At 43.6% G+C, this 17,315-nt stretch overlaps 1 protein-coding gene and 1 long non-coding RNA gene across 7 annotated transcripts in view; both read left to right on the forward strand.

Annotated features, from left to right (window-relative positions):
- The first annotated feature begins 6,452 nt into the window (after positions 1 to 6,452).
- Positions 6,453 to 17,315, forward strand: part of RBM20 (RNA binding motif protein 20) — a 108,910-nt gene continuing 98,047 nt past the window's right edge. For 3 of the 6 annotated variants that reach the window (XM_075026361.1, XM_075026359.1, XM_075026363.1), the window contains exon 1: positions 6,457 to 6,812. In XM_075026361.1, the coding sequence (XP_074882462.1) occupies positions 6,673 to 6,812 (140 nt within the window). In that variant the 5' untranslated portion in view covers positions 6,457 to 6,672. Of the gene's footprint in view, positions 6,813 to 17,315 lie in introns of all 6 variants that reach the window. The other 3 variants (XM_075026364.1, XM_075026360.1, XM_075026362.1) reach the window with 3 other exon arrangements.
- On the forward strand, positions 9,373 to 11,866 carry LOC142030349 (uncharacterized). The gene is made up of 4 exons (XR_012650157.1): positions 9,373 to 9,850; positions 10,106 to 10,204; positions 10,587 to 10,691; positions 11,097 to 11,866. It is a non-coding gene; the product is annotated as an uncharacterized LOC142030349 (long non-coding RNA).

Here is a 17,315-nt window from a genome sequence, read left to right on the forward strand (position 1 = left end):
CAGTGCAGCTCCGGCGTTCCCCCTGCGCGAGCTTCCATGCCTTCCCAAAGTCAGAGCACCGAGGCGGGTCAGGCCGGCGGACGGGCCTTGGACAAGTGGCCTGTCAAAAACTCAGTCCTGCAGAACATCTTTCACAAGTGAGAGGTCCCAGGAATAGATCTGTTTGCCATAGACCAGATCAGCGTGTGCTGATCATTTAAGTCCAGGCCAGCCCTCCTGACAGGGGTAGGTCTCATCCCCAGCTACTTTCAGTGATATTTATCTTCCCTATTGCCCATCATGTGCTGGGCTTTAAGGACACCAAAGCAGAACTTAGGTATAACTACATCGGTCACCACATCTTTCCAATATGTGGATCTGAGAAAATTTTCATCAGAAAAATAATAATGAAAAAATAAATCTGATTTTATGTTGGAGACAGCATGCCAAGCACAAAAACCCCATGGATTGTACTTCTTAAGGAAATACAAGGTTTTATTGATAGCTACCCGCTCTTCTTTCTTGTTTTAAAACCCAGATGCTTTAAATGCTCAGCTGAGTCCCTGCTGGTGTTCAGCATCGGTAGCAGTGTACAAGAACTTTCGATAATCAAGTGTGTCTCTAAATGAAGAGGGGTTTGGTTTGATACTGAAATGACTTGCAGCAAAATTCATGCAGCAGTCTTACGATAAAATTAATATTTTGATTGGTTAATAAGGCCCAATGCTAGAAGGTGATTAAATGACCATGGCCAAACATGAGTTATAGGTGCATAAGATGTGCAGTGTTTGGTACTGTACTACTTAGGCATACTTCTAGAAACCAGTTGTCTTCATATAAAATTTAAAAAGGCCTTACTTTGCATTCTAATTTACGTTCAGTTTGTCCTTGAGCATCAGTAGTATTCATCCCTATCAAATGGAACTTATCAGTTTTGCAAAAATCAGTGTTTTTCCATGGGGAAAGAAAACAGTAAGGTTTAGACTTTGCCTCCAGCTATGCATATATCCATATAACTTGCATGCACATAAAGAAGAATTAATATTTAAAGGCTTGCAAAATCAAGCTTTTTAAGGGCTGGATATTATTTCTAATTTAATATGCTTAAAAATTAAAAATGACTGAAGTAAAATCTGTACTAAATATGTTAATTATGGCTATATTCACTAATAGGAAAGTGGTACTAGTTATTAGCCACAGCTTTGGGGATGAGAGGAAAAAGTCCCTGATAGAAGCACACATACATTAGGAAGGGGTGGGGTAAACAAATAAATAAGCAATTATTGTAAATTCTCTTGTGCTTCTGGGGTCATGATGGATGAGAACTAGAAGTGAGGATGACTGGAAACAGACCAGTTATGCCATGATATGAATTGAAGTATGTAATAGTGAAGGCACGGAAAGATAAGTTGGGTTATTAACATGCATGTTTTGGTTATCTCAAGAGCCAAAAGTAACATCAAGGTTTTTTTCAAAAGCACAGTTGTTCCTCAGAGTAATTTAACATTCATTTTTTACTGTGTCCATCATGCTTTCTTTGATTCCTTTTTTGCTTTTCTTTAAGCGGTTGGCTAATGTAGTTAAAATGGTAAACATTTGCCATTTCTGAAGCTAGAAAGGAGCATGACACAAGCCATTAATGACATAAGCCAGTATTTTGGGATCAAACAGCATGTGTAAACATCCTAGGTATGATCAGTTGCACATTCCAATCTTTTCTAAATTTACAATATGTGAATTGAGGATTATACTGTCACCGGCTTGAGGTGCTGAGGGGGTGTACAGCTTTTCACAGTAAATGCAAAAGGACAACATTAATTTATTCTGCATTGTTCTGCATCAGGACTAAAATTTTGCCCTATTTGCCTTTCATTAGCTGGATGCCCTGGCATATTTGAAAGTCTCAGCTATCCATGGTTGAGTGTCTGCTAGCTTGTCTCCAAAGGTTATCCTTTGCATCCTGATCTGCTTGAATCTTGAAGGCACATGATCATCACTGCAGCGGTCAGTCCAGCTCCTGAGTTTTGTCTTTCTCCTTTTGCAGATCTGCAACAAGGCTGTCTTTCTTGGTGTGTCATTCATAAGCTCCATTTTCTGATTGTTCATGGGATGATTATTCTGCTTCCAACCTAATGTGTTTGGTCAAATTCCTCAGGTGATGCTGTTCCCCTATAAAAACATCAGCTCTATAGCCAAATACTTTTAAAGCACTAGATCTCCCCTGCATTATCCTTTCAAACCATTAGGAAACTTTCTGGTACTTTCAACTGTCAGACAATTCTTTTTGTTTGCTTTTTGGTGGTTTTTTTTTTTGTTTGCTTTGGCCCTGAGCTAAATTTTACCTGGTCCTTTGTAAATGTACCCTGAGTATTTCTGAACATCACCATTCCACTGACATGTAGTCATGGGCAGCAGAGCCTGCGCAGGTGCAGGAAAAAGCAAAGTAAGAATAACTGCAAAAGAACCTACCAGTTGTGGCCATTTGTTTCCATTCACATCCAGTGAAAAGAAAATCACCAAAACCGAGCTAAGTGAAAAGTGGTGCCGACTGAAATATTTTTCAGGAAAAGCTGATAGCAAAAGCTCATAGAAGTGAATAGAGACTTACCCAGAAGGCAGATTTCATATACCCAAGCACTGGAAATTTCTGCTTCAGTCTTCAGCTTCTCTATCCAAACAACAATTGGAGAGAACAACAAGCAAACATGTAGAGCAAGCTCCAGAAACAGCGTTCAGCATAACCTGGGAAAAGCTGATGTGTCAATAATCATAATCTGCCAGACCTGAAGTGTTTTTCATCCTTTTTCTGGACTTTGTAGGTATTTTCCTTCATTAGTTTTGGGAGTCGAGAAAGAGAGTGCTTTCCTGCCTCCCTCCACAGTGTGTTAAGGAGTATGATGTTGCCATTCTTCCTAGATGAAGTCTTTTATTCCTGCAACAGGATACTTATGTTAATTCAGTCCTATTTAAGAGCTGACATCTTACTCTTAATGAAATTATTTTTGTATTTTAGCGACCATTTTATTGCTGCTTGCAGAACTATCGCAACACTGTCTAGGTCACTACCTAGATCACACTTCATAAACATTAATTAAAATTCCTGTGCACTGTAGTAACAGTAAAAAAAACCCCAGAGTTTATTCTCCATTATTTCTGGGTTCCTTACCCAATTTGAGAATAAGCCATGTTACACACACAGTGGTACCTAAACTGGTTCTGCACTTCGCAGCTTAACTGAGCAGGATGTTTATGCTAGGGCACAACGCTTATGAACAATCCAACCCTGGCCCAGAAATACTTGTATTATCTAGGTTTTCTGTCTTTCAGTTTTTTCACCCCCTGTTTCCCCTGATAATGGAAGATTGATTATATATTAATTTCACAGAGGATTACATTTAGGGTACTGAATTCACAAAAGATTAAATTTCAGGTCACGGAGAAACAGACAGGTTTAGGCACGAACCAAAGAAAGGTCTTAGTCGGACTAATAGGCGTATTGACTTGATATAATCTTTTATTCTTAGATGCGTTTCCCTGCTACTGTGTAACTATGGTTAATTGAGCTCTTAAAGCAATGAAGTTATAGCTATTTTTGTTATTTGATGCTGAACTATTTGGGGACATGGTATCCTGTGTGTGCCTGGTTCCATCACTTTTCTACTTTACGGTCCCTTTCTTTTTCCTGGGTTCTGCCTGTGACTTTGTCAGTCTACCCTCCTAAAAATTAAATATTCTGGCGTGAGTTCACGTATACCAGAGAGCAGCTTCTGATTTATACTCATGCAAGTTAGAACAGCGGTTAGATCAGGGTTTCAGTTTTAGCATGCAGACTCCTACAACTGAAAAACCAAAAAAGGCATTGTAAAAGGTGGGGGTTGTTTTTAATCATATTTGGAGATGCAGTAAGCATATTAATGTCAGCTGGAATTATTCTCTAGGAGTGTTTTTTGCATGAGTGCTCATTAACACCCATGGCATAAATACTTTATAAAAATCAACAGTTTTAATCTAAAATCATAGATATTGAATAAATTGGACATCAGCAACAGGAAAGTCACTGTTTTGCCAAGATCATTGCCAGAATCACCATTAGCTGGCAGTTACACTAACACAAAATTTTACACAAGGGAAGAAACCTACAGATGTGATTTTTTCCATGTGCATAAGTAACCACATTCCATATTAGGAGAACAGGAACTTGTATAGCAGTCCGCACTCATTCAGTTCTACTGCAAGATCCAGACCCTAAAACTGTGTTGTTTGGCCCACCTACTGTTCTTCCTCTCTTGTGGCAGCACGCCAGAAATACTGTAAGGCTCGGACAGAAACCTGTTTTTGTTGATTTCTTGAGTAAGAGAGTCCATGAACCTTAGCCAGTCTGTGCTTGTTCACAAGCAGTGATACACCCACCCATTTATTTCCATGGAGGACAACAAGTGAAACACCTTGGCATCTGAGTGAGCCTTGTGCTAGTGTGTTCTGGTAAGGCAGGGACTGCCTGGAGGTGAGGGGACAGTGCTCCTGCCACACCAGATCGTGCCAAGCCAAACACCGTGGTATGAAAGAAAAAGAGAAAAAACCTTGACAAAATGCAGACGTGGGGATGAGGACCGTGGCTTTGAAGAGAGTGAACGGAGAAAATCTTTGCAGAGTTTTAAGACCCCATGCTGAATCTGAATGCCAAGTTGTACGCTGTATGTATTAAATGCAGAAATAGTAGTGCCTAGTAAAACACACTTGATCCATTTTTACAAGTGATGTAATGTAACTGTCTGTGCGAAGTAACACGTTCTTGTGACTATCCACCTTCTAATCCAGGGCCATGCATTAGTGTCATAGCTGTGCTCCTGCTGCCCTCTGAGCCATGAGTCACCATCTTTCACTTCCTCAAATAATTACAGGCAGCAGAAAGCGGCTGTCGCTGGGTCTCTCAAGGGCTTTCTCTGCTGCTTTAACAAGAAGGAAATTCACACAAAGTCGCTCTTTGTGTGGATGATTAGTAGACACCTGAGACTCACTTTAAACCTCAGGCAAAGATAGCACTGCATGTTAAACTTCTTGTTTCCACACGTTGCTTCACCTGTCTGCCAGATCTTACCTTTCCCTTGCTGGAAGATCAGCCATCTATTAGCTACACGCCGCTGACCACTCCATGGCCCTCGCTGAGCCAGAAAACAAAAAATATTGCAAAATTTTCTTCTTTGGGGGAAAAGATGTGAAGTTCTGTTGTTTGTATTTCTCAGAATATAGAGTGTGTAAGTTGATGTGTCTAAACAAGTACTGATTGCCATTCATTTGTAGAAGGTGCTGTTGGTGTTATGTTGCTACTAAGTAACTGTGCAACCAAAATATGGCCGGATTCTCCACTGCCCTGCACCTGGTTAGTGCTCTCCATCTGCAAAGTGCAAAGTACGTGATAAATGCAAATAACTTAAGATTTTCCAGTTACTGGTGGTAGTATTTTGTACGCATTTACAAGGCTACATACTTGTAAATGACTATGCCAGGTGCAGAGGGGAGGAGAACCTGATTCCCTCCAAAATTAATCTTTCTCCTAAACTAGGATTAATTTTTCAAAGAAGCCAGGATGTTTCTGCTTTCCTCGGTGCGTCTGTAAGCGAGTATGTGTGTGTGTTGGGGGGGTGCATGGTTTACCGAGGCAGCGCAGGAGCAAGTATTGGAATGGTCTTTGACTCAGCCCTCTCTAATGGACAGAGCACGTTACAGAGGAAGCAAGAAGAGCTGGAAGGAACGTTTCCAGTGTTATTTGGTATGAGCAGCGCAATGTCTGCTCCTTCGGTCCTCTGAAATGTCCTCCCTAAATAGGTGCAGGTGAAACCTTTTGTCACACCGTATCATTGTGTGGCAATCCCAGTCCTTAATCCTGTGTTGTTACAGCAGCGGGTAAAGCTTTGCTGGGTAGGTCTCGATCCCGCTAGTGTGTGTATTTGGAAGGGGGGAAGCCCGGGATTGACGATCCTTTATTAAAAGCAGGTTCTTTGCTTGGGCCCGGACTGGGGGTTTGCTTTAGGGCTGACTCTGTTACTCGAGAAGGTTTCTATTGTTGGCTGGGGCGTACTCCTCTCCCGTTTTGCATCAACTGTGTCTGATAAACGACTAGTAACATTTCTGCGGAGGTGCTACTGGCGAGGGATTAAAACAATACGCACGCTTCCCCCCCCCTGCCCTGGGGCAGGAGAAAGATTTGATGTTCGTAAAGCACAGCCGGGTGCCGCTCGCTCTTGGCCCCGCTGCCCCTTCTTCCCCAACCGCAGCCAGGTACAGCCCGGCCGCCCTGCCCCGGGGTCCGTCCCGCCGGGCAGGTGCGGGCGGAGGGAGGGAGCGGGCCCGGCGCCCAGGTGGGGCCGGCGGGAGCGGGCGCGGCCCGCGGGGGGGGGCCGGGCCGGGCAGGGCCGGGGGCGCCGCCCGCCCCTCCAGCGCCGCCGAGGCTCCCGTGCGGCGCCGGCCGCCCCCGGCCGGTAGCGGCAGCGCTCCCGCAGGGCGGGCTCAGCCGCGGCGGCAGCAGCCGCAGGGGGCTGCCCGTCCCGCCGTCGCCAGCCCGGCCGGGGGGGGGAGCGCGGTTGCCTGCAGGGCCGGTCCTCTGCCCCCCCCCTCCTTCTCTTCTCCTCTCCCTCCCGCCGCCGAGGGGCTGCTCGGCCACCCGCGCCCTCCCGCCGCAGGGGGCCTCCCCGCATGGTCCCCGCCGCTGCCATGAGCCAGGACCCGGCCCCCCGCGGCGCTGACCCGCCGGAGAGCGATGCCCGCAGCGGGGCCCCCAGCCGGGGCCCCGGCCGAGGGATGCCGCCGCCCAGCCTGCCCCAGCTCCTCCACAAGTAAGAGCCGCCCCGCGTTCCGCCGGTCGCTTCTCCCTTCCCCGCCGGCAGTGCCCCCCCCCCCCCGCCCTCCCCCGCGCCCAGACTGACAGCCGGCCGGGCGGAGGGTCGGCCCGGCCCCGGCCCCGGCCCCGGAGGAGCGGTGCCCCGCGGGGCTGAGCCTCGCCTCCGCCGTCCCCACGGATGCGGGGCGCGTATCCCCCTAAAGACCGGCCCCCGTCCCGCTGCCCTGCGGGACTTTGCCGCCCGAGGAGTCGGTTTATCCGAGGGCTCGCCCCGCCACCGCGTCTCCTCCGGGCGGGGGTCCGCCGCCGCCGCCCGGCAGCTCGGTGGGGAAACGGCCCCTTCGCCTCGCCGTGGCCGCCGCCGTGGCGGGTCTCGGCAGGCCCGGGGCGAGGGGGGTCGTCCGTGCTAGAGGCGGGCGCATCCCCGCAAAACTGTCGCGGAAAAAGTAACCTGTGCGGGCGCGGAAGGTTTATTAGTGAGGGCGAGGGTAGGTTTTGCGCCCGGAAAGAGAGGGGGGAAAGTCCTTGTGCAGACGCAGTGGTGCGAGCGGTACTTCTCCGGCTGAAGGAGAAGGTCGAAGAGAAGCGTAGTTCGTACGCGAAGCACGAGTAACGCTTAAGTTGATCTGTGCCGATTCAGGATGCTTGCACGCACCGTATCTGATTGTTCCCGAGTTGTAACGTGTTGAAAGAGATGGGGGCTTTTAACAGAGCGGTAAATCTACTGACGAAGGCCCTGTTACGGAGCCGTTAGAACTGCCTTCTAGTACTTTAAGATTCACTGCTCGAGTTGGCGAGCGGGGTGCTGGGCAGCGGCGTAGGTTGAGAAGCGCTCTTGACGTTATGTCCCAGGCCACCAACTGGCCTGAGCCTGTGTTTGGCCGCCAAGCGAAGCGCGAGTATGACAAAGCACTGTGGAGCTGCGGCGGCCTCGCCGCTGGGCTTGCGCTGCTTTCCTGCCGCGACCCGGTTATGAAAGGCGCTGGCTCAGGCATCTCCTTTATCAGTTTGTCAACAAAACCCAACCATGGCACTAACGGAGGAGGCGATTTCAATCCTCTCGCTTGCGTTTGCAAAATACATACGTTCGCGTATATAAATATATACGCGCGTGTACGCTTTAACGTTCAGCACACTTGGAGTATGAACGTTACTTTAAGTTGGGAATCGTGTTATTGTTTATAAGTATGTATGAAACTGGACTGTTAAAAGTTGCTGGGGAGTGTGGCCCATAAATTTCTTGATGCTTGGTTTTCTTTTTGACTGTTTGCTTTTAAATCACATCTTGTAACTTAATCGTGAAAACGTTAACGGTTCTTGTTACCCATATTTTTATTCCTAATTGGAAATACAGACGTGGGAGTTTGCATTGAAACTGAAACGTTAAGGGTCACTTCCTAAGTCCACTGGGCAGCAGCAGTGCTACACATGAATACTTGTGCAACTAGAAGGTAATTTACACTTACTCAAAACCAGTCTTAAATTTTTAACCACGATCTCTGAAGATGGCCCTTATTTCTTCACATTATCAAGACTTTATGTGGATGTCTTTTGCGAGTCAGATAGGTGAAGCTGTCGATGCTGCTTCGTGATTGTATTTCTAATGCGGCACACGTTACGTACAAAGGCATCGCGTTTTCGCTGGTCATGCCTGCTAGCAAGTTATAGGTAGGAAAACTTGAAATGGTTTCCTTTCGAGCCTATCTTTAGTGGAAAGATTTGAGAGAGGTGCTATGTTCTGACCATTCTTTGTCATGGTAATGTGACGCAGAATGGCAAACATCGACCATCTCCATCTAAGGTCTTGCAACTTGATCGTATGGTTTTGTAACCACATGGCATAATTTGGTGTGCGCCTCTGTGTTTACCTGATAAGTAATAAATCTCCACCCTGCATTTAATTGGAAATGCAGGCAAATTATATTTTGCTTTATGGATAATAACTTGCTGTTTTATAATCTGAATTGGATATTCAGTGATTGTTAGGAAGGGAGATGTTAGGGAATACCTTAAATTGCTCTTCTGAATTTATTTCTAATATGTTAGAACAGGTATTACGACTGGCAAAAGCGGATGGAACGGAAAGCAGTGATTCTTCTACAAAATGAAGTTGTGGCATTACTGGGAAGGAAAACATTGACCTCTTTTCCCGAGCATTTTGATTTTCTTCACTCTCTCTTTTTTTTTTAACAATTGCTGTCTTTTTGCTTTGCAAGCTGCAGTAAACAAGTGTGCAGTTGCAGAATGCTAATTCAGAGCCGTGTAGGTCAGAATGTTGCGTGGTGTTTAACTGGATCTCCCTGTTTCAACACTTCTATTTTTCATTATACTGTTTAAACTTAAAAAACTCTCTGAATTCCTTCTTCCTTTCCCCCAGTACTTTTATTAGAAATTTTTAGAGATGTTAGTTGAAGACCAATATAATTTAAAAAAAAATTATTGCCTATATGGGCAGCTGGTAGACTTTCACTGTGAACACTGAGCACTGAACAAAGATTAAAATTAGCGAAACTGGAGATCTGAAATGTTTTTGGTAGCAGCTACACTGGGTGAACTTGTGCGATGCAGGTAGCATGTACCATATTCTTTAAGTGCCTCTCTGCTTTAACATTTATAATGTAATTTTAATGTTAAAATATAACTGAATCCCTAGTTTGAAATTCCTTGCTGATAGTACCCGAATACAGTAAGATACAAATTGAAATATGCTGCCTACATGTTGTATTTTTCCCCCAAGTGACAACGTCATTTCAGTTGATAATAAAGGTCCAATCATAAGATTTACAGAGCAGTTAAAGCTTTCTATCTATGCAGGTTGTTGTGATGTTGGATGGGAAAATACTTCTTATTTTCCAAAAGTAAAAGTCTTATTACAGTCAAAGCCCTTAAGTTGTAGAGCAGAGAACGAAAAGCCGGTGGGGAAGGGAAACCTGAATTTACACACTACGGAGGATGACTTACAAAAACATACGCTTGCATACGAAATAAAGTGGAAGACCGAGAAGAAGGAGAAGGACAGTTGTAATGGTGTTGGTTAGTGTTCATAACTGGTTTCTACTAGGGTTGTGTGGAAGGAGTGGAAATGCAGGGTAGGGGCTGTAGTCCCAGCAAGTGAAACACATATGGGAAATCTCCGAAAAGCCCTCAAATACCTATTCTGCACAGAAAGGTTTTAATGCGTTTTGGAACTGCTGGTTGGGGGGGGTTTCCCCCTCTTTCGGTAAGTCTCCTTTTATGGGAAGATTTTTGTTTCTAATTTGCAGTTACATTGCAAAATGTAATTTTTAGGTGACAGCTCAGTGTGTGACAGATTTTGGCACCTGCTGTTAGATTGACTGAAGTGCCTAAGCAGCATGAGAAAGTGGAGACTCCTATTAATAATTCCAGGTGTGTGATTCATTGCAGTCTGATGGAGCAACTAGCTGGAAATAACTGAGAGAAAGGACTGAGTGGTGGCTGTGGGCTAACTATAAAGATGTTGCATGAAGAGTGCCTTCTGTGAGAGTTCTTGCTTAAAACATGCCGCAAGTAAACTCCGTAATTATAGGAGACCTAATTGTATTGAAACGCAATCTCTTTGTGTGTTTTAATGGCTGGTTGCATGCTTTTGGTTCTAATGATTTGTCATGGGTAATATCTGTCCGGTGGAAATGACGGAGTTTTTAACTCCCTGTGTCACTACAGGAATATACGTTTGTTTTACAAATTGAATAAAGATGTCTTAAAACAATGGGGGAAAAAACCAAAGTTAATATTTTTTTTTTCTAAGGGGTTGTGCCCTGGAGATTTTGAGCTCCTCTGGAAGGAAGATGGAATTTCCAACATCTGCGCCCGAGTCGTCATCAGTTTGTGCCAGTTCTGGGCGCAGACAGGAGTAAGCAGGCTGGTGCTGAATGCTTTGAGTCCTTTATTTCCTATAGCAGTGAGGAGGACGCTTGTTGGGAAAAAGAACCTCCAACTTATTTTTTTTAAAAACTTAAACCCGTTAAGTTAAGCATGTGCTTTTTTATTTGCTTCCTTGTGTGTTTGTTTTGTGTAAAGTGTGGGATTTTCTTTTTCTTTTTTCTTTCTTTTTTTTTTCCCAACTCAAGGTCTCTCAGGAGAGATAAAATATGAAATGTACTCCCATTATATACATTAGTCATGGCAAATAGTTTGGCGTATATGGCAAAGGCTAAACTGATACTTAACAAGGGGACATTAGGAGAAACACTGGTTTTACTGTTTCTCTTCTTACTGTTACTGATCCAGGCTTTCTATATTTATTTGCCTTTCAAAGTCCATCTCCAGAATCTGAGTTGCTTCCCTACTGGACAGAGCCCTGAAAACTCAGGGAGTTTGTGCTGTAACAACTGTAACAGCCCTGAAACGGGATGAAAACAAAACAGAAAGTGCTGGAGCTGTCTTAGCTGAGAAGCTTTACCAAAACAAGGGACAGGAGCTGAAAAAGCAAACTGCATGGTGGGGGACTGGCCAGAGAATGTGGGAACTAAACCCGCGTTATCAAACTCCTCCTTGTGTTTCCCGTTCCGCGTCTCTGTATGTTATGAAACACACAGCAAGGGAACCTCAGTTTTCTTGGAATTGTCTGGCTCCTTGCTGTGTAATTTTTGAGACTCTTCTTAGACCTCACCTGACATTAAAATCGGAACTTAAAATGTGTGTGCCAAATGTGTGTGTGCATGGGGGGGCAGGGGCAGGGACACCTGGGGGGTGCTTCACTTTTAAGTTTAGTTGCTTACAAAAAGTAGCATCAGTGATGATAATTACCTTCAAGTCAGGGAATGAAAATTTCTCTTTTCTCTTAACATTTCCTTTTCTTAACATTTCTAATTTAAAAAACCTTTTTTTATTTTTTTTTTTTATGGAAACCAATGACCCCTCCTGTATGTCAGGTGTGACCCAAAGCTTAAAGATTAATTAATCATACAGATGTTCTCTGTTTTAAACAAAAATGAATGAAAGTTTGGGTTTCTTTGTCTTGAAATCTTTTGTGATTGTGTTTGTTAGAGTCTTTTTCTCTTTAGTTTTTTTTCAAACTCTCATTTAAAACCCAACAGCTTACTGGGAGAAGAGCACAATAAAATTGAATTTAAGGCTTGAAGAGAGAGCACAGAGGTACAAAGTGGAAAGGGGTCAGAAAAAAGAATTTAGAAGGAATGCCTTGCATGCAAACATCTCCATGTAATCTGGCTTGTATTATCAGTTATCAGTAGTTGCCCAGAAATGTCAAAATTCTGTCACATATTTTAGTGGAGAGAGAGATAACAGCAGTGATAGCAACTTGAGTAAAAAGTTAAATAATACGTACTTTATAAGAGGCAATGCACTAAGTGGGTTTTGGACCACAACACCTGGCAATGGAGTCGTCTTTACTGAAATTAAGTTGCCTGGATGTTGCTCTTTTATTGGAAATTTAATACTACTGTTCCCATCAATGGGAAGACTGGGAAATGTGTCCTTTTGGTTTTCCTGTTAATTCAGCCCTTGTCCATTCAAAGCTGCGTGCACCTAACTGAGTAGTTATGTGTGACCTGCTGAGCTACTGCTACACTGTGGTGCTAAATCTTTCTGACCCCATTTGAAGGAAAGGAAAATGGAGATGGGTGAAAAGTCCAATACCTTTTAGTTCTGATTCTTTCTGGGGGCTGTCAAAATGGGAGGAACTAGATCTTCAAAGATATATTTACACTTCATAAAGGACTGCAGAAATTTATTTAGGAGGGTCAATAATGGATTGTTTGCATGAAATAATAATTTTGGTCACTTTAAAATAGTCCTTCAAATAGAATCTGCTTTTTCTGAAGAGTAAGCTGTCTTGATTAATTTTTTTTATTTAAACAAACTTCTTTGATCTGATTTGCAGCTAGACACTTTATCAGACTGACTTTATTCCCCTGAATATACTCCCCCCCTTTTTCCCCCTTGTCATCCTTTGTAACATTTTATAGTTGATTTAAGGATGTAATCGCTCTGTTAGCCTCTGCCCCTCTATGTCCAGCTGCTTTCTCTTTGTCACACTAATGACCCGTCACAGTGAAGCTGTCACTAGACGCACTGGGTGAAACCCGAAAACCTGCCCCTTTGGGTTTTAGAAACATTTAATATCTGTCCCGTTCTGACAACTCAAGCCTAGCCGGTTTTACAAATGCCTCTTGCCTATTTAGAAAAAAATGCCAAATAAAAGCATTGGGTATTCTGTTGCAGGAAGGGGGCAAAGGCTTCTTTTCTTAACGTATCGGTATTTATGAGCGTGCAGGCAATTATTTTGTTGCAGCCTTACTACATTTGTGTGTGTGCAGACTTGTGAAATGTGAGTTTAACTGATATTAATTGTACCACAAGCTGCGTATTTACCCCGTGCATCTGGGGAACTACAAGGAAGATGGATTTGTTGCTAGTTTTCTGCATGCCCGTGTTGGGAGATGAGCTGAACAGGCAGCAAGCGGGACTGGGGTGGAGTTGCACTGTGTGGCTGTTGAGCTACATGATGCTGTTCTGATTTGTCCTCCATCATCCCTGTTGTTTAAAGATGTGCAGGTGTCTCACCAGCCTTTTCAGAATGCTCCAAAGATGCCGTGAGCTCTGCCTGACTCTGGGGGTGATGGGAATCTGCAGCTATACTGGTTGTGAAATGTAGTCCATCTCCTGTGTGGTCTTAACTCTAAAATCTGTGTTAGATGAAATGTTAATGATGGTGGCTGCTTTAAGAAGGATGGGAGAATATTCTGGTTCATCACTTGTGGATAAACTTCTTCCTAGGAAAAGACAGGGAGAGGATAAGGAAGTGTTTAACTCCTGTTCCCTTGAGTAATGTCTTCTGCTGGCCAGGATGGACGGAGAAAATGGTATTGTGGGCAGGTTATGAGCAAGTTCCCTGGCTGATTTCTGATCACCTGGTCCCCTCCCTGGCTTACTGGCTTTTGAGATACCAAAAGCATCTGATGTTATCTAGTCTTAGCTTTCCTCCTCAACTTGCCATAAATCTTGTGATTTTCTGTACAGTAGCTGCGGAGTGTTAGAATTCAGGCAGTGTAAAATGTTGATAGTGTCAAAATCTACAGTTTTACACTTCGTGGCTTTTTTCCTGGAGGCGGGGAGATGTGTGAGTTGATGGTGTCTGTGAGCTAGGGCCACTTCTTTGGAAATGTGCAGGAGTTGCTCTCGCATTTTTACTTACATTTGAATCTTTGTTTTAAGAAATAGACTTTTAAGTACCTCTGCAACAAGTGGCTTGATGGCTGACATTCCTTTACTGAGATGATGAATACTCTTCCATGGACTTTTGCATATTGTATAGTTGAAAAGCAGCAGTAAATTGACCACAGTCTGTTTCTGCAGTAGGAAATGCTATTTCCATCTCTGCTGATCAACATGTTCTCCTCTTACGGGAAGATGTGCTAAGTAATTTTATTAGGTTGATGACACATACAGTGCATTACACTTGACCAACTTTTATTGTTCTCTTTTTGGCCTCAGTTTTTTTTTAAAAACTGTAAAATAAAATTGCAAAATACTTACTGAGAACAAAATGCTGTATAATGCTTTAGACTGTCTTTTTTCACCCTGCTTTCTGCTCTGCCTGGAACTAGAGTGAGAGCAGATTAACTTCTGGTACGAAGAAGTTTGCTCCGGTCCCTGCAGAGCTGTGCATAGCTATGCGTGGTTTGCAGCCTGGATGCCACTGCAGAGATTGTCAGAGATTTCCTCTGCTCCCCCACATAAAATTCTTTATCAGAGTTTATGCACAATTCAGAATGAGGATGGGATTTGGAGAAAAGATGACTCTTGTCTCCTGACGCCATAGAGAGAAATATTAGCAAACTAAGGTGAGATTTTTTTTCAGCCCTAGGCTCCTCTTATCTTCCAAACTCTTCCATTAACACATCTTAACATTCACACCCCTGCTATCCATGTGCTGTGCGCCATGCATTTGTGCCCCACTCATGGCACATTCTTGTAAGGTCACCTACAGCTTTCCACCGTCCTGCCAACTGACAATGAAACATTGGGCTCTTTTCTTTATTTGCTGCTTCATTCAAGGTCGCTATTCTATCCTGTAGCAGCACCTTCTCATGGTACAGGCAGGGCTTACCCTTTTGCCAGCATCTTTCTGTTGACTCTCGTTGAGATGGCCCAAGAGGTTTGTGTCAGGTTACTCTTGACGTGCATTACGCTTAGGAAAGTGTCATTGATGTGTCTAGAGGTGAACATGTTTGTAAGTAATACAGGAGAATAGTGGTTGACTGGGGGTGGTGTTTATAGGTACCTCTGTTGGCAGCATGGGCAAACAGGTTCATAGGTAAAGTGGGGTAAACAAAAGAAAGTTCCGTGGTACTTGAATCCAAGTCAACTCTTGCAGTTTCTGCACTGTTCTGGATATTACTTGAACACACCTTCTCTTTTCCAGCTCATGGAGAAACAGGAAGTGCTAACTAACTACTTCAAATTTGACAATAACATTTAAGTTAATCGCACATCAGTGTATCTTTGGTAGATCAGACTTCTAAAAGACAAGGGATCATTACTGTTCAACCTAGGTTTTGTAGGTTTTCTGCATTGCAAAGTATTAAAGGATTGAATTTCCCTCCAAAAAAAGGGAGTAAAATGGAAATTTGCAAGGGCTAGAAGTGATTTAGTCATTTCGTTTAGATGGTTAAAGTCTATCTGTGTAGAGTAAAGCAACACCTCTTCTGTATTACATATTTATGTTAGATGGCCAAGCGAGGTTGCTTGTCAGTGGTAAATAATTCCTCTTTGGATGTAGTGTATATACTGTGAGACTGATCTTGCAAAGCCTTATGCATACACATGAGGATTATTTATGTGTGTAAGGCTTTAGAGGATCAGATCCTATCATCTAAGTCTGCAAGGCTTCATGACTGTTTACTGCTTGTTTGTTTTGTTTTTTTTTTTTTGCCAGGTCACTAGGAATCCTGCACAGAAATGTTAAGAACAGTAATTGCTGGTAGGAGAGACCTAATACAGTAGAAGCTAAAGAAAATAATAGAAAGTTACCTTGTGTTTCAGCATTGAAGCTTCTCTTTTAAAAGAGAGCATGGAGCTGTGCAGGGAGGAGTATGCATCCATGCTCTTTTGTGCTTCCTAATAGCATATTAATGGTCTGACATGTTTTAAAACCAATACTCTGGAGCGTTAAAGCCTCCCTAGCTGTAGGGATTTGTAGATTTGGAGGTGGAGAGGGGTTTACAGAGAGCCTGTCAGCTCTTCTGTACAGTGTTGCCCTTACTGGTGGCCGTCACTGCTGTCTTCCAATTTGTGCTGAGCATTTGGGAGAAAAAAGGCACGGTCTTAGATCTCTCATCTAAGTTGGCTGCTCGCTTTGTTTTCTGTGTAAGTTCTCAGGATGGGGTTTTTTTTGTTGTTGTTCTTACATTTGCTGCAGTATTTTAATGGAATAACATGAAAATAACAGAATTTTGTGGTATTTCCCTCTATATTCAAAGGAGCTTTTATAAATTTGATGAAGATCCCATTTTATCCTAACCCATACAGCACGGACATAAAATATCGGCAACTAAGATTACTTCCTGGATTGCTGGCATAATTTGTGGGGGTAATCTGCTCTAAACTGCAAGACAGCCGTTTGTAGCCTTTTCTGTACAACATACTGTCTCTTACTGTGCATTTTGGCAGTACTTGGCACTGCTCGGTTTGTAACCTCCTCCTGCTCTGTAGAATGTAAGACCCTTTTACACAAAGACGCAAACACACAGAAGAGAGACTACCCACACGTTTCTTACTGATCTGTTTAGTATGATAGATTTTTCTTTTGTGTGTCCTTCTTTGAAGCAGTAAAACCTACTGTTTTGCTTTTGCGCTTCTATAATTTCAAGATGTATTACGTGAAAGTTGGTAGCAGTGTTCCAAAGCCGAGGACTTGATTGGCAAGTTTTATCTGTGAGTAAATTTTCACAGCTGAGCCATAAATCCCCGACAGACCATTACGAGCTTCAGAGCGGCTCTGGCAAGCTCCCCTACAATAATTGTAGTTTTAAGTTTGTTATATTTAGTTTTCTTACCTCTTAGCTGGATGCCAGGGGGACCTCACTAGAAGCAAACCAGCTCTGTATCTACTTTTTCTTCCAAGTTGGCAGTTTGTACAAGTAGCACAGTGTGGAAGGAGGGCTTGCTGGTTGATTCCCAGTGGACAAGGCAGAGACTGTCCAAGGATGTGGCTTGTGACAAATGGACCCCAGATCTGGGGTTAGGCATTTCAGTGATTCCAGGAGACTTAGAATACATCATTTCTCACCTCCCACCTCCAGCCTTTGCTCTTGAGAAATAACAGAATCATCAAGGGAGGCAGAAAAAATGCTTCTTCAAGCTTAAATGTGGCAGAGTTGTATATAACTCTGTGAGACAGAGAGGCAGCTCTCAATTTAAATTCCCTGAAGTGATTGTACTTATTTTTCTCTAGCGAAGCTGGCAGAGTGACCAGCTTTTAGGAGTGACCGCTACAGTAGGAACAGAACTG

Source organism: Buteo buteo, chromosome 4 (genome assembly GCF_964188355.1).
Source record: "Buteo buteo chromosome 4, bButBut1.hap1.1, whole genome shotgun sequence".
Classification (NCBI taxonomy): domain Eukaryota; kingdom Metazoa; phylum Chordata; class Aves; order Accipitriformes; family Accipitridae; genus Buteo; species Buteo buteo.